The sequence below is a fragment of the Malaya genurostris genome, chromosome 1 (assembly GCF_030247185.1).
Source record: "Malaya genurostris strain Urasoe2022 chromosome 1, Malgen_1.1, whole genome shotgun sequence".
NCBI lineage: Eukaryota > Metazoa > Arthropoda > Insecta > Diptera > Culicidae > Malaya > Malaya genurostris.
Window position 1 is genome coordinate 75085311 of NC_080570.1, and position 23917 is coordinate 75109227.

Here is a 23917-nt window from a genome sequence, read left to right on the forward strand (position 1 = left end):
CGGAAACAAAAAACGTATACAAGTAATACACCGGACGGCGTAACCCGGAAGGTTGGAAGATACAAAAAACATCATTTGACATATACAATTAGAGTGCAACATTCGAAACTCATTTCACTGTTCCGCGTAAAAACATGATTACGCACAATCGCTTCAAATGCGCACAAATTCTGAATAAATACAGTTTCCACTTAGAGTTAACGTCATTTTTACATATCGGTTTAGAAATGTATGTATGGATATATCGTAACACATGCGAAAAACATCTAGACAATTTGCAAGCAGTTTCAACAAGACTGTCCTTTTTAGCTTTTTAATGGATTGTTTTGCTTTGACACTTCTCATGAGTTTTTGGCTAATAAACTTGTTAATGAAACCAGTTTCATTTTTGTTTTCTTTGTGCTGTCCTTCAGTAATGATTGTGATAGATAAATAGAAACAAATTTTCTGATTTTAATATCAAAATTAGTTATCAATGAGAATTTCGTGTTGGATGGAAATATTGCTGGTTTTTGTCCAGGATATTCGCCAACTAAACTCATTCTTTAAAAATAAGAGTTTTTTTTAGCAAAATAAATTCTCGATTTTAACTAATTTAATAGTTATTTTGAAAATTTCGTTGTTAAAATTAACTAATTCAAAAACAGTAATACGAATTAGGCGCAGAGCTAATTTCGGTCGTTCCGTGTTGTATTCGGTTTTTGTTTCCGAGTGCTCAAAGTTTTTAGTGAGAGAGTCGATTTCGCGAAGTCGAATGAAGAAAGCAGCGATTTAGAAGAAAAATTTTCAAAAAGAAGTTTATGTTTCGCTTATGTCTTTTTCTCCAATACAACATTGTATTTATACCTGCCAATATAGGGACCGTGCACAAGGGCGTGGTTTAGTGGCCGGCGACGACAGCGCACGAGGCGGCGAGTGGAAAAAATAATGCTACCATAGCAAAACTTGTAAACTGAGTTTGAAAATACTTTCTAGCGTATTTTCTCTGCGGATTTTTTTCCGAACCCTATGGAATTATTCGCGTGTGGTGCGAACGATTGTTCAACATCGACTGAATATTAAATTTTGAATCGAATTATTCATTCTGTATCTAAATACGGCCACATCATTTTCTGTCATTGCAGTTGGATTTGTGTCTAATATTTGTCATATTCACTCAAATTCAAACACTCAAACGATATTCTCAGCTCATTAAATGATTTTTTAATCGACTTGACCGGAAACACTAAAAATATCTTGCTAAAACATTCTAATTTCAGACCTTTAGTAAAAATTGCTTCTGTGTAATTTCTTTTTATACTTTCACTCAAAGAAAATACACAAAAAAAAGTTTAAATATTTTTTAAATGAAGTAAGTTTTTCTCGAAGTTATTCTTACTTTCGCTGAATTGCAATTATTACACCACTTGCTATTACTTTATTTTCAGAGCAAAATAGCAACCCAAATAACTAAACATCCGTCAAACTTTGAAATGGGCCACAGTTTTAGATAAATTTAGCTAGTCGATGAAAAATAATTTTTAACTAAAAGTTCAAATAATTCACAGGATGGTCCATACTCTTAGAATGGAGGAAGAAAATAAATTGTAATCGTAAAAATGCTAGCAATCTCACGAGTAGCCAGTTTGACGTATATTGAAAATACGAGTCACGAAGCTAGCAACAAATAATCATTTTATTGAAACGCTGAACTGTTTTGCCTTTCTCATATAGAAAGGTTATACAATCACTTGAAAATCGACTAGTAAAAATTGGCCAAGTGTCATATGTCATTCCACTCAGTTCGTCGAGCTGAGCAATCTATCTTTGTGTGTGTGTTTCTCGAAAATAACTTAATCGATGTAGACCAATTTAGATTCAAATGAAAGGTCTCATGGTTCTACACGGAATTCTTGAATTTCATCCGGATCCGACTTTCGGTTCCGGAATGATAGGACAAAGTGTTTTAAAAATTGTGTACCGTCACTTGAAGAGTCGAAACGAAAAAAGTAAAAAGTTGTCTAAATTGGTCTCGAAAGTATTCCTTACTTTTACACTTAGTCCGGTATTCCTAATCTTAGGTTCAAATGAAAGATCTTATGCTCCTACCGAAAATTGAGCATATTTTTCGGTTGCAATTAAAATCATGTTAGTTGATGGCCATACGAACCAACTTCGATTATACGTTCTCGGGTTCTAGTGCCCGAAATACCTACAATAGTGGAACTCCCTTCGTTTTCTCATCTATGTCAGAGAACTGTTTCATTCTGTAGGTTATACTAGTTAATGCACAAACAATCTCTTTGGTTTATTTTAAGAATCGGAGAGAAATATTTTTAATAGTATACCACAGTATTATATATGAGGATATGATTTATGTGAGAAAAGGATCATTACACCACTATGTTGTATTAAAACAGGTTTTTGACTATTTTATTCAGCGTGAACATATGGTAACAGTGTAAAGCTATGGTAGAGTTTTTTCGCCTATTCGCCACTAATGGCGCTACTTGTTACCGTGCACGGTCCCTATAGAAAAGACTACCGCGACTGAAATATTTTTCGGTAGTGGTGTGTCATCTAGTGGCTAGTAGTCATTACAGTGTTAACGTTTTTTCGGTGACAGGGCGTCACATAGCTGCAAGTTGCAGAAGCCAATTCAACCATTTATGTTGGTTGAAAACAACGTTTTAATTATCTAATTCAACTAAAAAATAGCCATTTCAACAAATATTGTATTATTATTAAGGGAATCAGAAATAAAAAATCGAAATTAGCAAAAGTAAGATTTTTTTTAGTTGTCTCAAAAAATAACTAACTAAAATCAGAAAATCAACTAATTTTTTCGCCAAAATGCTGATTTCGGTCTTTCCGTGCTGATAGTTTTTATTTATTCTATTACTCATTTCTCATATATATTTTTACTTATAATCGTCAATATTAGCATTATACCTTATTTCCAAAAAAAAAAAACAAATGTTTACATTCCACGAATATCCAAATGCGCATTGCTCTAAGTTAAATATACAATTCGGCCAACCTACCCCAATGAATGTATGGCGAACAACCACGACTTACAGAAAACTGAAATTATCTTACGTCGATACATGGCTGACCTAATGCTACACCAAAATCACTGTAGATGTCGCCACTGGGCATAATAGTCTTTTTTGAAAAGCTACTCGGCCAACCAACCCCGGTCTTCCCTACTATGTAACTTTCGAAATAGAGTGTACATTTATTTCCAGCAAACGAAATCAAATATAAAAGTGGTGGTCCTCGGATAACTATTATGCCTCCTAAGGGGCCGTGAAACAAAAAAAGTTGGGAACCCCTGGTTTATGACATTCGGCCTTTCTGGCCTTGGATGAAAAGATGATTTTTACAGTAAAGGCATGTCTGTATGAGAAAGATAGTCCGGTTTTCAATTTATCAACGTTTGTTTTAGTCTCGAGTTGTATTATTTTATAATAATTCCTAAAATACCCATTGTATCTTATTAATTTATGGTTTGTTCTCAGAGCGGAGGCCACCGAAAACGACACTACCCGCACCATTGTTTCGCAGTCCGTCGGCTCGATTGATAAACCGTAACGGAGGCGAACACTTGCTCCATGAAGAGGAGCGCCATTGTGATGGATCCAGTCTAGCGTCGCTAACCGGATCAAGCAATGAAGTACATCATTATTCCTTCAATCCTAGTAAACAAATTGTAAGTACAGTAATCTTCTCTAACTCTGGTTAATACCGATCCATAAACCGAATGTCTCAATACTGCCAGCCGAGCTGGCTCCGTTTAAATTTGGGAAATGTTGCATTATTAGTATTTCAAAATTTTGTTTGATTTCAAGCCTTATTGGAAGTCTTTGTAGAACTATGGACTGATTCGTTAGAAATCCTTCCTGTTCACTAGCTATGATGCACTGTTTAACCTCATGCTTCGGTCTATAGCGAAAGAGATATATTTCAAGTAATACACCTTCCCCACCCCAAGTTCTCTCCTGCGGTGAATAAATTAAACCGTAAAGTATATTTATTGTGAAAATTTATTTCAAAGACTGCACGAGTGACAAAGTGATACGAAAACACCAGTGGTCTTTATTTGCGGAAGTTTTTTTTCTCCCTTGACCTCTCTTCTTCAGCCCGCAGCAGTTTGACTAGCTGCTGTTTTCTGTCTTTTGCTACACTTTTCTGAGTTCCTGGAATTGTTCCGGGACTTTGCCGCACTCGATATTTCTTTCCGTCTCGTCGGGAGGATTCAAGATGAGTGCACACTATCTAAAGTAATTTATCTCGACACAAATTAAAGGCGGAATGCTTTATCGTTTAATTATACGGTTAATTTAACGCAGGAAGAAGTTTATTGTACCACTCACACTTTCAATGTGACAGGGACGAAAGTCTGTCCATTTAAGCTGTCCTGGAATAGAACTGTGTGCAATTAGGCGCCAAAACTGATTTGTAGTCGTGGTGTAGCTTCCTACTCATATTTCCCTGACAGCGCCACGGAGAATGCGCATTTGGGCAGTTACGCTGAGATACGACGACGAATGACGGTTCAGTTATGATCCGCGATGATAAAGAACAAGTCACTCACCATTAGTCATAAAAATGTTATTGAGGTTGTTCTGCGCTCTGAAGCATATTGAGTCGTTATGTTAGTGGTAGCGATATCAGATGCAGACATGTTTGGATTCATTTGGGTGGCATAAATAATCCCAGAAAAAAATATAATCCCAGAAAAAAATAAATTAATTTGACTTTATTTTGAGGTTTAGTGTGTTGTGTGTAAATGATCTGGATTCTGTTATATTTTAATGGATTTTTTTCCAAAGTATGGAAATGTATTGATTATTGTTAGAAAATACAGAATATAATTTGATAAAATTTGATACAACTCAGGGCTGGAAAAATCACCAAAAATCAAAAATCACCAGTGATCGACGATCACTGCTGATCTTAAGATCACTGATCTTGAACTTTAAAAAATCACTACTGATTTGATCACTACTGATCCTAGCCTAAAGAAAAATCGTCGTTACATAATCGCACTCATCTGATCCTTATGTGATTTGATTTCGTGTAAGATCATGATTATGGAATTAGGAAATCAGAGAAGATTTTAATTCCAAAAAATCACTACTGATGCGATCAGAAATGATTTGAGCAGAAAATCGTTTTTGATGAGGATCAGCAAAAATTGTACAAAGGGGTGAGCAAATGATACAATTGTATAAATTTTGCATAATGCAGGTGATATGCGTGCGAGTGTTCAAATCGGTGAAAATTTTCTATTTTGTCGCTTTTGGGAATCTAATGATGGGTGAAAGAGCGTGTCAATGGGGCTTCAAAATCAATCAATTTTGATGTTTCGAATGCGTGGAGGTGTTCAAATCGGAAAAAATTTTCTGTTTTGTCGCTTTTGGGAATCTAATGATGGGTGAAAGAGCGTGTCAATGGGGTTTGAAAATCAATCAATTTTAATGTTTCGAATGCGTGGAGGTGTTCAAATCGGAGAAAATTTTCTGTTTTGTCGCTTTTGGGAATCTAATGATGGGTGAAAGAGCGTGTCAATGGGGCTTCAAAATCAATCAATTTTGATGTTTCGAATGCGTGGAGGTGTTCAAATCGGAAAAAATTTTCTGTTTTGTCGCTTTTGGGAATCTAATGATGGGTGAAAGAGCGTGTCAATGGGGCTTGAAAATCAATCAATTTTAATGTTTCGAATGCGTGGAGGTGTTCAAATCGGAAAAAATTTTCTGTTTTGTCGCTTTTGGGAATCTAATGATGGGTGAAAGAGCGTGTCAATGGGGCTTCAAAATCAATAAGTTTTGATGTTTCGAATGCGTGGAGGTGTTCAAATCGGAGAAAATTTTCTGTTTTGTCGCTTTTGGGAATCTAATGATGGGTGAAAGAGCGTGTCAAATCAAAATCAAATCAAAATCAAATCAAAATCAAATCAAAATCAAATCAAAATCAAATCAAAATCAAATCAAAATCAAATCAAAATCAAATCAAAATCAAATCAAAATCAAATCAAAATCAAATCAAAATCAAATCAAAATCAAATCAAAATCAAATCAAAATCAAATCAAAATCAAATCAAAATCAAATCAAAATCAAATCAAAATCAAATCAAAATCAAATCAAAATCAAATCAAAATCAAATCAAAATCAAATCAAAATCAAATCAAAATCAAATCAAAATCAAATCAAAATCAAATCAAAATCAAATCAAAATCAAATCAAAATCAAATCAAAATCAAATCAAAATCAAATCAAAATCAAATCAAAATCAAATCAAAATCAAATCAAAATCAAATCAAAATCAAATCAAAATCAAATCAAAATCAAATCAAAATCAAATCAAAATCAAATCAAAATCAAATCAAAATCAAATCAAAATCAAATCAAAATCAAATCAAAATCAAATCAAAATCAAATCAAAATCAAATCAAAATCAAATCAAAATCAAATCAAAATCAAATCAAAATCAAATCAAAATCAAATCAAAATCAAATCAAAATCAAATCAAAATCAAATCAAAATCAAATCAAAATCAAATCAAAATCAAATCAAAATCAAATCAAAATCAAATCAAAATCAAATCAAAATCAAATCAAAATCAAATCAAAATCAAATCAAAATCAAATCAAAATCAAATCAAAATCAAATCAAAATCAAATCAAAATCAAATCAAAATCAAATCAAAATCAAATCAAAATCAAATCAAAATCAAATCAAAATCAAATCAAAATCAAATCAAAATCAAATCAAAATCAAATCAAAATCAAATCAAAATCAAATCAAAATCAAATCAAAATCAAATCAAAATCAAATCAAAATCAAATCAAAATCAAATCAAAATCAAATCAAAATCAAATCAAAATCAAATCAAAATCAAATCAAAATCAAATCAAAATCAAATCAAAATCAAATCAAAATCAAATCAAAATCAAATCAAAATCAAATCAAAATCAAATCAAAATCAAATCAAAATCAAATCAAAATCAAATCAAAATCAAATCAAAATCAAATCAAAATCAAATCAAAATCAAATCAAAATCAAATCAAAATCAAATCAAAATCAAATCAAAATCAAATCAAAATCAAATCAAAATCAAATCAAAATCAAATCAAAATCAAATCAAAATCAAATCAAAATCAAATCAAAATCAAATCAAAATCAAATCAAAATCAAATCAAAATCAAATCAAAATCAAATCAAAATCAAATCAAAATCAAATCAAAATCAAATCAAAATCAAATCAAAATCAAATCAAAATCAAATCAAAATCAAATCAAAATCAAATCAAAATCAAATCAAAATCAAATCAAAATCAAATCAAAATCAAATCAAAATCAAATCAAAATCAAATCAAAATCAAATCAAAATCAAATCAAAATCAAATCAAAATCAAATCAAAATCAAATCAAAATCAAATCAAAATCAAATCAAAATCAAATCAAAATCAAATCAAAATCAAATCAAAATCAAATCAAAATCAAATCAAAATCAAATCAAAATCAAATCAAAATCAAATCAAAATCAAATCAAAATCAAATCAAAATCAAATCAAAATCAAATCAAAATCAAATCAAAATCAAATCAAAATCAAATCAAAATCAAATCAAAATCAAATCAAAATCAAATCAAAATCAAATCAAAATCAAATCAAAATCAAATCAAAATCAAATCAAAATCAAATCAAAATCAAATCAAAATCAAATCAAAATCAAATCAAAATCAAATCAAAATCAAATCAAAATCAAATCAAAATCAAATCAAAATCAAATCAAAATCAAATCAAAATCAAATCAAAATCAAATCAAAATCAAATCAAAATCAAATCAAAATCAAATCAAAATCAAATCAAAATCAAATCAAAATCAAATCAAAATCAAATCAAAATCAAATCAAAATCAAATCAAAATCAAATCAAAATCAAATCAAAATCAAATCAAAATCAAATCAAAATCAAATCAAAATCAAATCAAAATCAAATCAAAATCAAATCAAAATCAAATCAAAATCAAATCAAAATCAAATCAAAATCAAATCAAAATCAAATCAAAATCAAATCAAAATCAAATCAAAATCAAATCAAAATCAAATCAAAATCAAATCAAAATCAAATCAAAATCAAATCAAAATCAAATCAAAATCAAATCAAAATCAAATCAAAATCAAATCAAAATCAAATCAAAATCAAATCAAAATCAAATCAAAATCAAATCAAAATCAAATCAAAATCAAATCAAAATCAAATCAAAATCAAATCAAAATCAAATCAAAATCAAATCAAAATCAAATCAAAATCAAATCAAAATCAAATCAAAATCAAATCAAAATCAAATCAAAATCAAATCAAAATCAAATCAAAATCAAATCAAAATCAAATCAAAATCAAATCAAAATCAAATCAAAATCAAATCAAAATCAAATCAAAATCAAATCAAAATCAAATCAAAATCAAATCAAAATCAAATCAAAATCAAATCAAAATCAAATCAAAATCAAATCAAAATCAAATCAAAATCAAATCAAAATCAAATCAAAATCAAATCAAAATCAAATCAAAATCAAATCAAAATCAAATCAAAATCAAATCAAAATCAAATCAAAATCAAATCAAAATCAAATCAAAATCAAATCAAAATCAAATCAAAATCAAATCAAAATCAAATCAAAATCAAATCAAAATCAAATCAAAATCAAATCAAAATCAAATCAAAATCAAATCAAAATCAAATCAAAATCAAATCAAAATCAAATCAAAATCAAATCAAAATCAAATCAAAATCAAATCAAAATCAAATCAAAATCAAATCAAAATCAAATCAAAATCAAATCAAAATCAAATCAAAATCAAATCAAAATCAAATCAAAATCAAATCAAAATCAAATCAAAATCAAATCAAAATCAAATCAAAATCAAATCAAAATCAAATCAAAATCAAATCAAAATCAAATCAAAATCAAATCAAAATCAAATCAAAATCAAATCAAAATCAAATCAAAATCAAATCAAAATCAAATCAAAATCAAATCAAAATCAAATCAAAATCAAATCAAAATCAAATCAAAATCAAATCAAAATCAAATCAAAATCAAATCAAAATCAAATCAAAATCAAATCAAAATCAAATCAAAATCAAATCAAAATCAAATCAAAATCAAATCAAAATCAAATCAAAATCAAATCAAAATCAAATCAAAATCAAATCAAAATCAAATCAAAATCAAATCAAAATCAAATCAAAATCAAATCAAAATCAAATCAAAATCAAATCAAAATCAAATCAAAATCAAATCAAAATCAAATCAAAATCAAATCAAAATCAAATCAAAATCAAATCAAAATCAAATCAAAATCAAATCAAAATCAAATCAAAATCAAATCAAAATCAAATCAAAATCAAATCAAAATCAAATCAAAATCAAATCAAAATCAAATCAAAATCAAATCAAAATCAAATCAAAATCAAATCAAAATCAAATCAAAATCAAATCAAAATCAAATCAAAATCAAATCAAAATCAAATCAAAATCAAATCAAAATCAAATCAAAATCAAATCAAAATCAAATCAAAATCAAATCAAAATCAAATCAAAATCAAATCAAAATCAAATCAAAATCAAATCAAAATCAAATCAAAATCAAATCAAAATCAAATCAAAATCAAATCAAAATCAAATCAAAATCAAATCAAAATCAAATCAAAATCAAATCAAAATCAAATCAAAATCAAATCAAAATCAAATCAAAATCAAATCAAAATCAAATCAAAATCAAATCAAAATCAAATCAAAATCAAATCAAAATCAAATCAAAATCAAATCAAAATCAAATCAAAATCAAATCAAAATCAAATCAAAATCAAATCAAAATCAAATCAAAATCAAATCAAAATCAAATCAAAATCAAATCAAAATCAAATCAAAATCAAATCAAAATCAAATCAAAATCAAATCAAAATCAAATCAAAATCAAATCAAAATCAAATCAAAATCAAATCAAAATCAAATCAAAATCAAATCAAAATCAAATCAAAATCAAATCAAAATCAAATCAAAATCAAATCAAAATCAAATCAAAATCAAATCAAAATCAAATCAAAATCAAATCAAAATCAAATCAAAATCAAATCAAAATCAAATCAAAATCAAATCAAAATCAAATCAAAATCAAATCAAAATCAAATCAAAATCAAATCAAAATCAAATCAAAATCAAATCAAAATCAAATCAAAATCAAATCAAAATCAAATCAAAATCAAATCAAAATCAAATCAAAATCAAATCAAAATCAAATCAAAATCAAATCAAAATCAAATCAAAATCAAATCAAAATCAAATCAAAATCAAATCAAAATCAAATCAAAATCAAATCAAAATCAAATCAAAATCAAATCAAAATCAAATCAAAATCAAATCAAAATCAAATCAAAATCAAATCAAAATCAAATCAAAATCAAATCAAAATCAAATCAAAATCAAATCAAAATCAAATCAAAATCAAATCAAAATCAAATCAAAATCAAATCAAAATCAAATCAAAATCAAATCAAAATCAAATCAAAATCAAATCAAAATCAAATCAAAATCAAATCAAAATCAAATCAAAATCAAATCAAAATCAAATCAAAATCAAATCAAAATCAAATCAAAATCAAATCAAAATCAAATCAAAATCAAATCAAAATCAAATCAAAATCAAATCAAAATCAAATCAAAATCAAATCAAAATCAAATCAAAATCAAATCAAAATCAAATCAAAATCAAATCAAAATCAAATCAAAATCAAATCAAAATCAAATCAAAATCAAATCAAAATCAAATCAAAATCAAATCAAAATCAAATCAAAATCAAATCAAAATCAAATCAAAATCAAATCAAAATCAAATCAAAATCAAATCAAAATCAAATCAAAATCAAATCAAAATCAAATCAAAATCAAATCAAAATCAAATCAAAATCAAATCAAAATCAAATCAAAATCAAATCAAAATCAAATCAAAATCAAATCAAAATCAAATCAAAATCAAATCAAAATCAAATCAAAATCAAATCAAAATCAAATCAAAATCAAATCAAAATCAAATCAAAATCAAATCAAAATCAAATCAAAATCAAATCAAAATCAAATCAAAATCAAATCAAAATCAAATCAAAATCAAATCAAAATCAAATCAAAATCAAATCAAAATCAAATCAAAATCAAATCAAAATCAAATCAAAATCAAATCAAAATCAAATCAAAATCAAATCAAAATCAAATCAAAATCAAATCAAAATCAAATCAAAATCAAATCAAAATCAAATCAAAATCAAATCAAAATCAAATCAAAATCAAATCAAAATCAAATCAAAATCAAATCAAAATCAAATCAAAATCAAATCAAAATCAAATCAAAATCAAATCAAAATCAAATCAAAATCAAATCAAAATCAAATCAAAATCAAATCAAAATCAAATCAAAATCAAATCAAAATCAAATCAAAATCAAATCAAAATCAAATCAAAATCAAATCAAAATCAAATCAAAATCAAATCAAAATCAAATCAAAATCAAATCAAAATCAAATCAAAATCAAATCAAAATCAAATCAAAATCAAATCAAAATCAAATCAAAATCAAATCAAAATCAAATCAAAATCAAATCAAAATCAAATCAAAATCAAATCAAAATCAAATCAAAATCAAATCAAAATCAAATCAAAATCAAATCAAAATCAAATCAAAATCAAATCAAAATCAAATCAAAATCAAATCAAAATCAAATCAAAATCAAATCAAAATCAAATCAAAATCAAATCAAAATCAAATCAAAATCAAATCAAAATCAAATCAAAATCAAATCAAAATCAAATCAAAATCAAATCAAAATCAAATCAAAATCAAATCAAAATCAAATCAAAATCAAATCAAAATCAAATCAAAATCAAATCAAAATCAAATCAAAATCAAATCAAAATCAAATCAAAATCAAATCAAAATCAAATCAAAATCAAATCAAAATCAAATCAAAATCAAATCAAAATCAAATCAAAATCAAATCAAAATCAAATCAAAATCAAATCAAAATCAAATCAAAATCAAATCAAAATCAAATCAAAATCAAATCAAAATCAAATCAAAATCAAATCAAAATCAAATCAAAATCAAATCAAAATCAAATCAAAATCAAATCAAAATCAAATCAAAATCAAATCAAAATCAAATCAAAATCAAATCAAAATCAAATCAAAATCAAATCAAAATCAAATCAAAATCAAATCAAAATCAAATCAAAATCAAATCAAAATCAAATCAAAATCAAATCAAAATCAAATCAAAATCAAATCAAAATCAAATCAAAATCAAATCAAAATCAAATCAAAATCAAATCAAAATCAAATCAAAATCAAATCAAAATCAAATCAAAATCAAATCAAAATCAAATCAAAATCAAATCAAAATCAAATCAAAATCAAATCAAAATCAAATCAAAATCAAATCAAAATCAAATCAAAATCAAATCAAAATCAAATCAAAATCAAATCAAAATCAAATCAAAATCAAATCAAAATCAAATCAAAATCAAATCAAAATCAAATCAAAATCAAATCAAAATCAAATCAAAATCAAATCAAAATCAAATCAAAATCAAATCAAAATCAAATCAAAATCAAATCAAAATCAAATCAAAATCAAATCAAAATCAAATCAAAATCAAATCAAAATCAAATCAAAATCAAATCAAAATCAAATCAAAATCAAATCAAAATCAAATCAAAATCAAATCAAAATCAAATCAAAATCAAATCAAAATCAAATCAAAATCAAATCAAAATCAAATCAAAATCAAATCAAAATCAAATCAAAATCAAATCAAAATCAAATCAAAATCAAATCAAAATCAAATCAAAATCAAATCAAAATCAAATCAAAATCAAATCAAAATCAAATCAAAATCAAATCAAAATCAAATCAAAATCAAATCAAAATCAAATCAAAATCAAATCAAAATCAAATCAAAATCAAATCAAAATCAAATCAAAATCAAATCAAAATCAAATCAAAATCAAATCAAAATCAAATCAAAATCAAATCAAAATCAAATCAAAATCAAATCAAAATCAAATCAAAATCAAATCAAAATCAAATCAAAATCAAATCAAAATCAAATCAAAATCAAATCAAAATCAAATTCAAAATCAAATCAAAATCAAATCAAAATCAAATCAAAATCAAATCAAAATCAAATCAAAATCAAATCAAAATCAAATCAAAATCAAATCAAAATCAAATCAAAATCAAATCAAAATCAAATCAAAATCAAATCAAAATCAAATCAAAATCAAATCAAAATCAAATCAAAATCAAATCAAAATCAAATCAAAATCAAATCAAAATCAAATCAAAATCAAATCAAAATCAAATCAAAATCAAATCAAAATCAAATCAAAATCAAATCAAAATCAAATCAAAATCAAATCAAAATCAAATCAAAATCAAATCAAAATCAAATCAAAATCAAATCAAAATCAAATCAAAATCAAATCAAAATCAAATCAAAATCAAATCAAAATCAAATCAAAATCAAATCAAAATCAAATCAAAATCAAATCAAAATCAAATCAAAATCAAATCAAAATCAAATCAAAATCAAATCAAAATCAAATCAAAATCAAATCAAAATCAAATCAAAATCAAATCAAAATCAAATCAAAATCAAATCAAAATCAAATCAAAATCAAATCAAAATCAAATCAAAATCAAATCAAAATCAAATCAAAATCAAATCAAAATCAAATCAAAATCAAATCAAAATCAAATCAAAATCAAATCAAAATCAAATCAAAATCAAATCAAAATCAAATCAAAATCAAATCAAAATCAAATCAAAATCAAATCAAAATCAAATCAAAATCAAATCAAAATCAAATCAAAATCAAATCAAAATCAAATCAAAATCAAATCAAAATCAAATCAAAATCAAATCAAAATCAAATCAAAATCAAATCAAAATCAAATCAAAATCAAATCAAAATCAAATCAAAATCAAATCAAAATCAAATCAAAATCAAATCAAAATCAAATCAAAATCAAATCAAAATCAAATCAAAATCAAATCAAAATCAAATCAAAATCAAATCAAAATCAAATCAAAATCAAATCAAAATCAAATCAAAATCAAATCAAAATCAAATCAAAATCAAATCAAAATCAAATCAAAATCAAATCAAAATCAAATCAAAATCAAATCAAAATCAAATCAAAATCAAATCAAAATCAAATCAAAATCAAATCAAAATCAAATCAAAATCAAATCAAAATCAAATCAAAATCAAATCAAAATCAAATCAAAATCAAATCAAAATCAAATCAAAATCAAATCAAAATCAAATCAAAATCAAATCAAAATCAAATCAAAATCAAATCAAAATCAAATCAAAATCAAATCAAAATCAAATCAAAATCAAATCAAAATCAAATCAAAATCAAATCAAAATCAAATCAAAATCAAATCAAAATCAAATCAAAATCAAATCAAAATCAAATCAAAATCAAATCAAAATCAAATCAAAATCAAATCAAAATCAAATCAAAATCAAATCAAAATCAAATCAAAATCAAATCAAAATCAAATCAAAATCAAATCAAAATCAAATCAAAATCAAATCAAAATCAAATCAAAATCAAATCAAAATCAAATCAAAATCAAATCAAAATCAAATCAAAATCAAATCAAAATCAAATCAAAATCAAATCAAAATCAAATCAAAATCAAATCAAAATCAAATCAAAATCAAATCAAAATCAAATCAAAATCAAATCAAAATCAAATCAAAATCAAATCAAAATCAAATCAAAATCAAATCAAAATCAAATCAAAATCAAATCAAAATCAAATCAAAATCAAATCAAAATCAAATCAAAATCAAATCAAAATCAAATCAAAATCAAATCAAAATCAAATCAAAATCAAATCAAAATCAAATCAAAATCAAATCAAAATCAAATCAAAATCAAATCAAAATCAAATCAAAATCAAATCAAAATCAAATCAAAATCAAATCAAAATCAAATCAAAATCAAATCAAAATCAAATCAAAATCAAATCAAAATCAAATCAAAATCAAATCAAAATCAATCAAAATCAAATCAAAATCAAATCAAAATCAAATCAAAATCAAATCAAAATCAAATCAAAATCAAATCAAAATCAAATCAAAATCAAATCAAAATCAAATCAAAATCAAATCAAAATCAAATCAAAATCAAATCAAAATCAAATCAAAATCAAATCAAAATCAAATCAAAATCAAATCAAAATCAAATCAAAATCAAATCAAAATCAAATCAAAATCAAATCAAAATCAAATCAAAATCAAATCAAAATCAAATCAAAATCAAATCAAAATCAAATCAAAATCAAATCAAAATCAAATCAAAATCAAATCAAAATCAAATCAAAATCAAATCAAAATCAAATCAAAATCAAATCAAAATCAAATCAAAATCAAATCAAAATCAAATCAAAATCAAATCAAAATCAAATCAAAATCAAATCAAAATCAAATCAAAATCAAATCAAAATCAAATCAAAATCAAATCAAAATCAAATCAAAATCAAATCAAAATCAAATCAAAATCAAATCAAAATCAAATCAAAATCAAATCAAAATCAAATCAAAATCAAATCAAAATCAAATCAAAATCAAATCAAAATCAAATCAAAATCAAATCAAAATCAAATCAAAATCAAATCAAAATCAAATCAAAATCAAATCAAAATCAAATCAAAATCAAATCAAAATCAAATCAAAATCAAATCAAAATCAAATCAAAATCAAATCAAAATCAAATCAAAATCAAATCAAAATCAAATCAAAATCAAATCAAAATCAAATCAAAATCAAATCAAAATCAAATCAAAATCAAATCAAAATCAAATCAAAATCAAATCAAAATCAAATCAAAATCAAATCAAAATCAAATCAAAATCAAATCAAAATCAAATCAAAATCAAATCAAAATCAAATCAAAATCAAATCAAAATCAAATCAAAATCAAATCAAAATCAAATCAAAATCAAATCAAAATCAAATCAAAATCAAATCAAAATCAAATCAAAATCAAATCAAAATCAAATCAAAATCAAATCAAAATCAAATCAAAATCAAATCAAAATCAAATCAAAATCAAATCAAAATCAAATCAAAATCAAATCAAAATCAAATCAAAATCAAATCAAAATCAAATCAAAATCAAATCAAAATCAAATCAAAATCAAATCAAAATCAAATCAAAATCAAATCAAAATCAAATCAAAATCAAATCAAAATCAAATCAAAATCAAATCAAAATCAAATCAAAATCAAATCAAAATCAAATCAAAATCAAATCAAAATCAAATCAAAATCAAATCAAAATCAAATCAAAATCAAATCAAAATCAAATCAAAATCAAATCAAAATCAAATCAAAATCAAATCAAAATCAAATCAAAATCAAATCAAAATCAAATCAAAATCAAATCAAAATCAAATCAAAATCAAATCAAAATCAAATCAAAATCAAATCAAAATCAAATCAAAATCAAATCAAAATCAAATCAAAATCAAATCAAAATCAAATCAAAATCAAATCAAAATCAAATCAAAATCAAATCAAAATCAAATCAAAATCAAATCAAAATCAAATCAAAATCAAATCAAAATCAAATCAAAATCAAATCAAAATCAAATCAAAATCAAATCAAAATCAAATCAAAATCAAATCAAAATCAAATCAAAATCAAATCAAAATCAAATCAAAATCAAATCAAAATCAAATCAAAATCAAATCAAAATCAAATCAAAATCAAATCAAAATCAAATCAAAATCAAATCAAAATCAAATCAAAATCAAATCAAAATCAAATCAAAATCAAATCAAAATCAAATCAAAATCAAATCAAAATCAAATCAAAATCAAATCAAAATCAAATCAAAATCAAATCAAAATCAAATCAAAATCAAATCAAAATCAAATCAAAATCAAATCAAAATCAAATCAAAATCAAATCAAAATCAAATCAAAATCAAATCAAAATCAAATCAAAATCAAATCAAAATCAAATCAAAATCAAATCAAAATCAAATCAAAATCAAATCAAAATCAAATCAAAATCAAATCAAAATCAAATCAAAATCAAATCAAAATCAAATCAAAATCAAATCAAAATCAAATCAAAATCAAATCAAAATCAAATCAAAATCAAATCAAAATCAAATCAAAATCAAATCAAAATCAAATCAAAATCAAATCAAAATCAAATCAAAATCAAATCAAAATCAAATCAAAATCAAATCAAAATCAAATCAAAATCAAATCAAAATCAAATCAAAATCAAATCAAAATCAAATCAAAATCAAATCAAAATCAAATCAAAATCAAATCAAAATCAAATCAAAATCAAATCAAAATCAAATCAAAATCAAATCAAAATCAAATCAAAATCAAATCAAAATCAAATCAAAATCAAATCAAAATCAAATCAAAATCAAATCAAAATCAAATCAAAATCAAATCAAAATCAAATCAAAATCAAATCAAAATCAAATCAAAATCAAATCAAAATCAAATCAAAATCAAATCAAAATCAAATCAAAATCAAATCAAAATCAAATCAAAATCAAATCAAAATCAAATCAAAATCAAATCAAAATCAAATCAAAATCAAATCAAAATCAAATCAAAATCAAATCAAAATCAAATCAAAATCAAATCAAAATCAAATCAAAATCAAATCAAAATCAAATCAAAATCAAATCAAAATCAAATCAAAATCAAATCAAAATCAAATCAAAATCAAATCAAAATCAAATCAAAATCAAATCAAAATCAAATCAAAATCAAATCAAAATCAAATCAAAATCAAATCAAAATCAAATCAAAATCAAATCAAAATCAAATCAAAATCAAATCAAAATCAAATCAAAATCAAATCAAAATCAAATCAAAATCAAATCAAAATCAAATCAAAATCAAATCAAAATCAAATCAAAATCAAATCAAAATCAAATCAAAATCAAATCAAAATCAAATCAAAATCAAATCAAAATCAAATCAAAATCAAATCAAAATCAAATCAAAATCAAATCAAAATCAAATCAAAATCAAATCAAAATCAAATCAAAATCAAATCAAAATCAAATCAAAATCAAATCAAAATCAAATCAAAATCAAATCAAAATCAAATCAAAATCAAATCAAAATCAAATCAAATCAAATCAAATCAAAATCAAATCAAAATCAAATCAAAATCAAATCAAAATCAAATCAAAATCAAATCAAAATCAAATCAAAATCAAATCAAAATCAAATCAAAATCAAATCAAAATCAAATCAAAATCAAATCAAAATCAAATCAAAATCAAATCAAAATCAAATCAAAATCAAATCAAAATCAAATCAAAATCAAATCAAAATCAAATCAAAATCAAATCAAAATCAAATCAAAATCAAATCAAAATCAAATCAAAATCAAATCAAAATCAAATCAAAATCAAATCAAAATCAAATCAAAATCAAATCAAAATCAAATCAAAATCAAATCAAAATCAAATCAAAATCAAATCAAAATCAAATCAAAATCAAATCAAAATCAAATCAAAATCAAATCAAAATCAAATCAAAATCAAATCAAAATCAAATCAAAATCAAATCAAAATCAAATCAAAATCAAATCAAAATCAAATCAAAATCAAATCAAAATCAAATCAAAATCAAATCAAAATCAAATCAAAATCAAATCAAAATCAAATCAAAATCAAATCAAAATCAAATCAAAATCAAATCAAAATCAAATCAAAATCAAATCAAAATCAAATCAAAATCAAATCAAAATCAAATCAAAATCAAATCAAAATCAAATCAAAATCAAATCAAAATCAAACAAATTTATATATTTGATAGAAAATAATTATGAAACTGAATATAGATTTCTACTTTATGAAATGTAATAACATGAATTGTAATGAAGTTATAAAATTTAAATTTAGAACCCCTTATTTGTATCTTTTGTATGTATTTTGCTAAAGCCGGTATTAAAGCAGTCCCTAGAGCGACTATAATGCCAATTAGTGATATTATGCTGTCCAGATTGGAAACCTGGGGAGTGTTGCAATGGTCGTATTAGTGACGGCGCAAAAAAGGTGCGAAAACTTCAAAACTGTCGCAAAAAATATTTCAATTTGTAAGTGTTTTTAGTTGATGGCAAAACAAAGTCACTATAATCCGGTTTTCGGTAATTGTTGTCAAAAATCTTCTAAATGAAACTTATATTGTTTTCTTAAATATGTCCATAAAAAAGTCATCATTACAATAGTAGGCTACCCTTGCAGCAAATAGAAATTCTTAAAAAGTCAAGCTTATGTTAACTTAGGAGCGTAAACAGTTTTTGTTGCTTTGGTTGAAAATATGTAACATCAAACATATAGCATACTAAGTATTGCCATAACATAATTTATGTGACTATTGATAACAAAATCGTTTGCCATCGAATAATATATATATGCTAAATGGCTTGAACGTTACATCAAATGTATATGTATATGTATGAAAATGTATTTACTATTGTTGGAACCAAAAAAATGCTTTATTTTCAACACACGTTCTAACACCAACAATGGATAAACAATAATTTTTATTCTGAGCATAACCTTGCAAGCATTACACTATAAATGCATTCAAAATTCGATTACATTAACATAAACATGGTCGTTATTGTAGAATTTAGAATCATAATGAATATGAATTAATTCTACACGGCTTATTTTCGAACATTACAAACATATGGTAATCGAAAGTGCGAGAAAAAAATGAATATCGCTTGACAAGTTTAAAAGTAGTATCACGAAATTAAAAAAAAGAAACCTTAGAAACCTCGTTTGATTCGATTTGATTTTTGATTGATAATCCTATTGACAGGCTCTGTCACCCATCATTAGATTCCCAAAAGCGACAAAACAGAATATTTTCTCCGATTTGAACACCTCCACGCATTCGAAACATCAAAACTTATTGATTTTCAAACCCCATTGACACGCTCTTTCACCCATCATTAGATTCCCAAAAGCGACAAAATAGAAAATTTTCTCCGATTTGAACACCTCCACGCATTCGAAACATCAAAACTTATTGATTTTGAAGCCCCATTGACACGCTCTTTCACCCATCATTAGATTCCCAAAAGCGACAAAACAGAAAATTTTCTCCGATTTGAACACCTCCACGCATTCGAAACATCAAAACTTATTGATTTTGAAGCCCCATTGACACGCTCTTTCACCCATCATTAGATTCCCAAAAGCGACAAAACAGAAAATTTTCTCCGATTTGAACACCTCCACGCATTCGAAACATCAAAACTTATTGATTTTGAAGCCCCATTGACACGCTCTTCCACCCATCATTAGATTCCCAAAAGCGACAAAACAGAAAATTTTCTCCGATTTGAACACCTCCACGCATTCGAAACATCAAATCTTATTGATTTTGAAGCCCCATTGACACGCTCTTTCACCCATCATTAGAAAAAGCGACAAAACAGAAAATTTTCTCCGATTTGAACACCTCCACGCATTCGAAACATCAAAACTTATTGATTTTGAAGCCCCATTGACACGCTCTTTCACCCATCATTAGATTCCCAAAAGCGACAAAACAGAAAATTTTCTCCGATTTGAACACCTCCACGCATTCGAAACATCAAAACTTATTGATTTTCAAACCCCATTGACACGCTCTTTCACCCATCATTAGATTCCCAAAAGCGACAAAACAGAAAATTTTCTCCGATTTGAACACCTCCACGCATTCGAAACATCAAAGCTTATTGATTTTCAAACCCCATTGACACGCTCTTTCACCCATCATTAGATTCCCAAAAGCGACAAAACAGAAAATTTTCTCCGATTTGAACACCTCCACGCATTCGAAACATCAAAACTTATTGATTTTGAAGCCCCATTGACACGCTCTTTCACCCATCATTAGATTCCCAAAAGCGACAAAACAGAAAATTTTCTCCGATTTGAACACCTCCACGCATTCGAAACATCAAAACTTATTGATTTTGAAGCCCCATTGACACGCTCTTCCACCCATCATTAGATTCCCAAAAGCGACAAAACAGAAAATTTTCTCCGATTTGAACACCTCCACGCATTCGAAACATCAAAACTTATTGATTTTGAAGCCCCATTGACACGCTCTTTCACCCATCATTAGATTCCCAAAAGCGACAAAACAGAAAATTTTCTCCGATTTGATCACCTCCACGCATTCGAAACATCAAAACTTATTGATTTTGAAGCCCCATTGACACGCTCTTTCACCCATCATTAGATTCCCAAAAGCGACAAAACAGAAAATTTTCTCCGATTTGAACACCTCCACGCATTCGAAACATCAAAACTTATTGATTTTGAAGCCCCATTGATACGCTCTTTCACCCATCATTAGATTCCCAAAAGCGACAAAACAGAAAATTTTCTCCGATTTGAACACCTCCACGCATTCGAAACATCAAAACTTATTGATTTTCAAACCCCATTGACACGCTCTTTCACCCATCATTAGATTCCCAAAAGCGACAAATCAGAAAATTTTCTCCGATTTGAACACCTCCACGCATTCGAAACATCAAAGCTTATTGATTTTCAAACCCCATTGACACGCTCTTTCACCCATCATTAGATTCCCAAAAGCGACAAAACAGAAAATTTTCTCCGATTTGAACACCTCCACGCATTCGAAACATCAAAACTTATTAATTTTCAAACTCCATTGACACGCTCTTTCACCCATCATTAGATTCCCAAAAGCTACAAAATAGAAAATTTTCTCCGATTTGAACACCTCCACGCATTCGAAACATCAAAACTTATTGATTTTGAAGCCCCATTGACACGCTCTTTCACCCATCATTAGATTCCCAAAAGCGACAAAACAGAAAATTTTCTCCGATTTGAACACCTCCACGCATTCGAAACATCAAAACTTATTGATTTTCAAACCCCATTGACACGCTCTTTCACCCATCATTAGATTCCCAAAAGCGACAAAACAGAAAATTTTCTCCGATTTGAACACCTCCACGCATTCGAAACATCAAAACTTATTGATTTTGAAGCCCCATTGACACGCTCTTTCACCCATCATTAGATTCCCAAAAGCGACAAAACAGAAAATTTTCTCCGATTTGAACACCTCCACACATTCGAAACATCAAAACTTATTGATTTTCAAACCCCATTGACACGCTCTTTCACCCATCATTAGATTCCCAAAAGCGACAAAACAGAAAATTTTCTCCGATTTGAACACCTCCACGCATTCGAAACATCAAAACTTATTGATTTTCAAACCCCATTGACACGCTCTTTCACCCATCATTAGATTCCCAAAAGCTACAAAATAGAAAATTTTCTCCGATTTGAACACCTCCACGCATTCGAAACATCAAAACTTATTGATTTTGAAGCCCCATTGACACGCTCTTTCACCCATCATTAGATTCCCAAAAGCGACAAAACAGAAAATTTTCTCCGATTTGAACACCTCCACGCATTCGAAACATCAAAACTTATTGATTTTCAAACCCCATTGACACGCTCTTTCACCCATCATTAGATTCCCAAAAGCGACAAAATAGAAAATTTTCTCCGATTTGAACACCTCCACGCATTCGAAACATCAAAACTTATTGATTTTGAAGCCCCATTGACACGCTCTTTCACCCATCATTAGATTCCCAAAAGCGACAAAACAGAAAATTTTCTCCGATTTGAACACCTCCACGCATTCGAAACATCAAAACTTATTGATTTTCAAACCCCATTGACACGCTCTTTCACCCATCATTAGATTCCCAAAAGCGACAAAACAGAAAATTTTCTCCGATTTGAACACCTCCACGCATTCGAAACATCAAAACTTATTGATTTTGAAGCCCCATTGACACGCTCTTTCACCCATCATTAGATTCCCAAAAGCGACAAAACAGAAAATTTTCTCCGATTTGAACACCTCCACGCATTCGAAACATCAAAACTTATTGATTTTGAAGCCCCATTGACACGCTCTTTCACCCATCATTAGATTCCCAAAAGCGACAAAACAGAAAATTTTCTCCGATTTGAACACCTCCACGCATTCGAAACATCAAAACTTATTGATTTTGAAGCCCCATTGACACGCTCTTTCACCCATCATTAGATTCCCAAAAGCGACAAAACAGAAAATTTTCTCCGATTTGAACACCTCCACGCATTCGAAACATCAAAACTTATTGATTTTGAAGCCCCATTGACACGCTCTTCCACCCATCATTAGATTCCCAAAAGCGACAAAACAGAAAATTTTCTCCGATTTGAACACCTCCACGCATTCGAAACATCAAAACTTATTGATTTTGAAGCCCCATTGACACGCTCTTTCACCCATCATTAGATTCCCAAAAGCGACAAAACAGAAAATTTTCTCCGATTTGAACACCTCCACACATTCGAAACATCAAAACTTATTGATTTTCAAACCCCATTGACACGCTCTTTCACCCATCATTAGATTCCCAAAAGCGACAAAACAGAAAATTTTCTCCGATTTGAACACCTCCACGCATTCGAAACATCAAAACTTATTAATTTTCAAACTCCATTGACACGCTCTTTCACCCATCATTAGATTCCCAAAAGCTACAAAATAGAAAATTTTCTCCGATTTGAACACCTCCACGCATTCGAAACATCAAAACTTATTGATTTTGAAGCCCCATTGACACGCTCTTTCACCCATCATTAGATTCCCAAAAGCGACAAAACAGAAAATTTTCTCCGATTTGAACACCTCCACGCATTCGAAACATCAAAACTTATTGATTTTCAAACCCCATTGACA

General features: G+C 26.4%; 1 protein-coding gene across 4 annotated transcripts in view; it reads left to right on the forward strand.

Annotated features, from left to right (window-relative positions):
• LOC131440500 (titin) overlaps positions 1-23917 on the forward strand; it is a 350616-nt gene that overhangs the window by 309620 nt on the left and 17079 nt on the right. For all 4 annotated transcript variants that reach the window (XM_058611823.1, XM_058611822.1, XM_058611825.1 and 1 more), the window contains one exon: positions 3501-3691. In XM_058611823.1, the coding sequence (XP_058467806.1) occupies positions 3501-3691 (191 nt within the window). The remainder of the gene's footprint in view (positions 1-3500; positions 3692-23917) is intronic.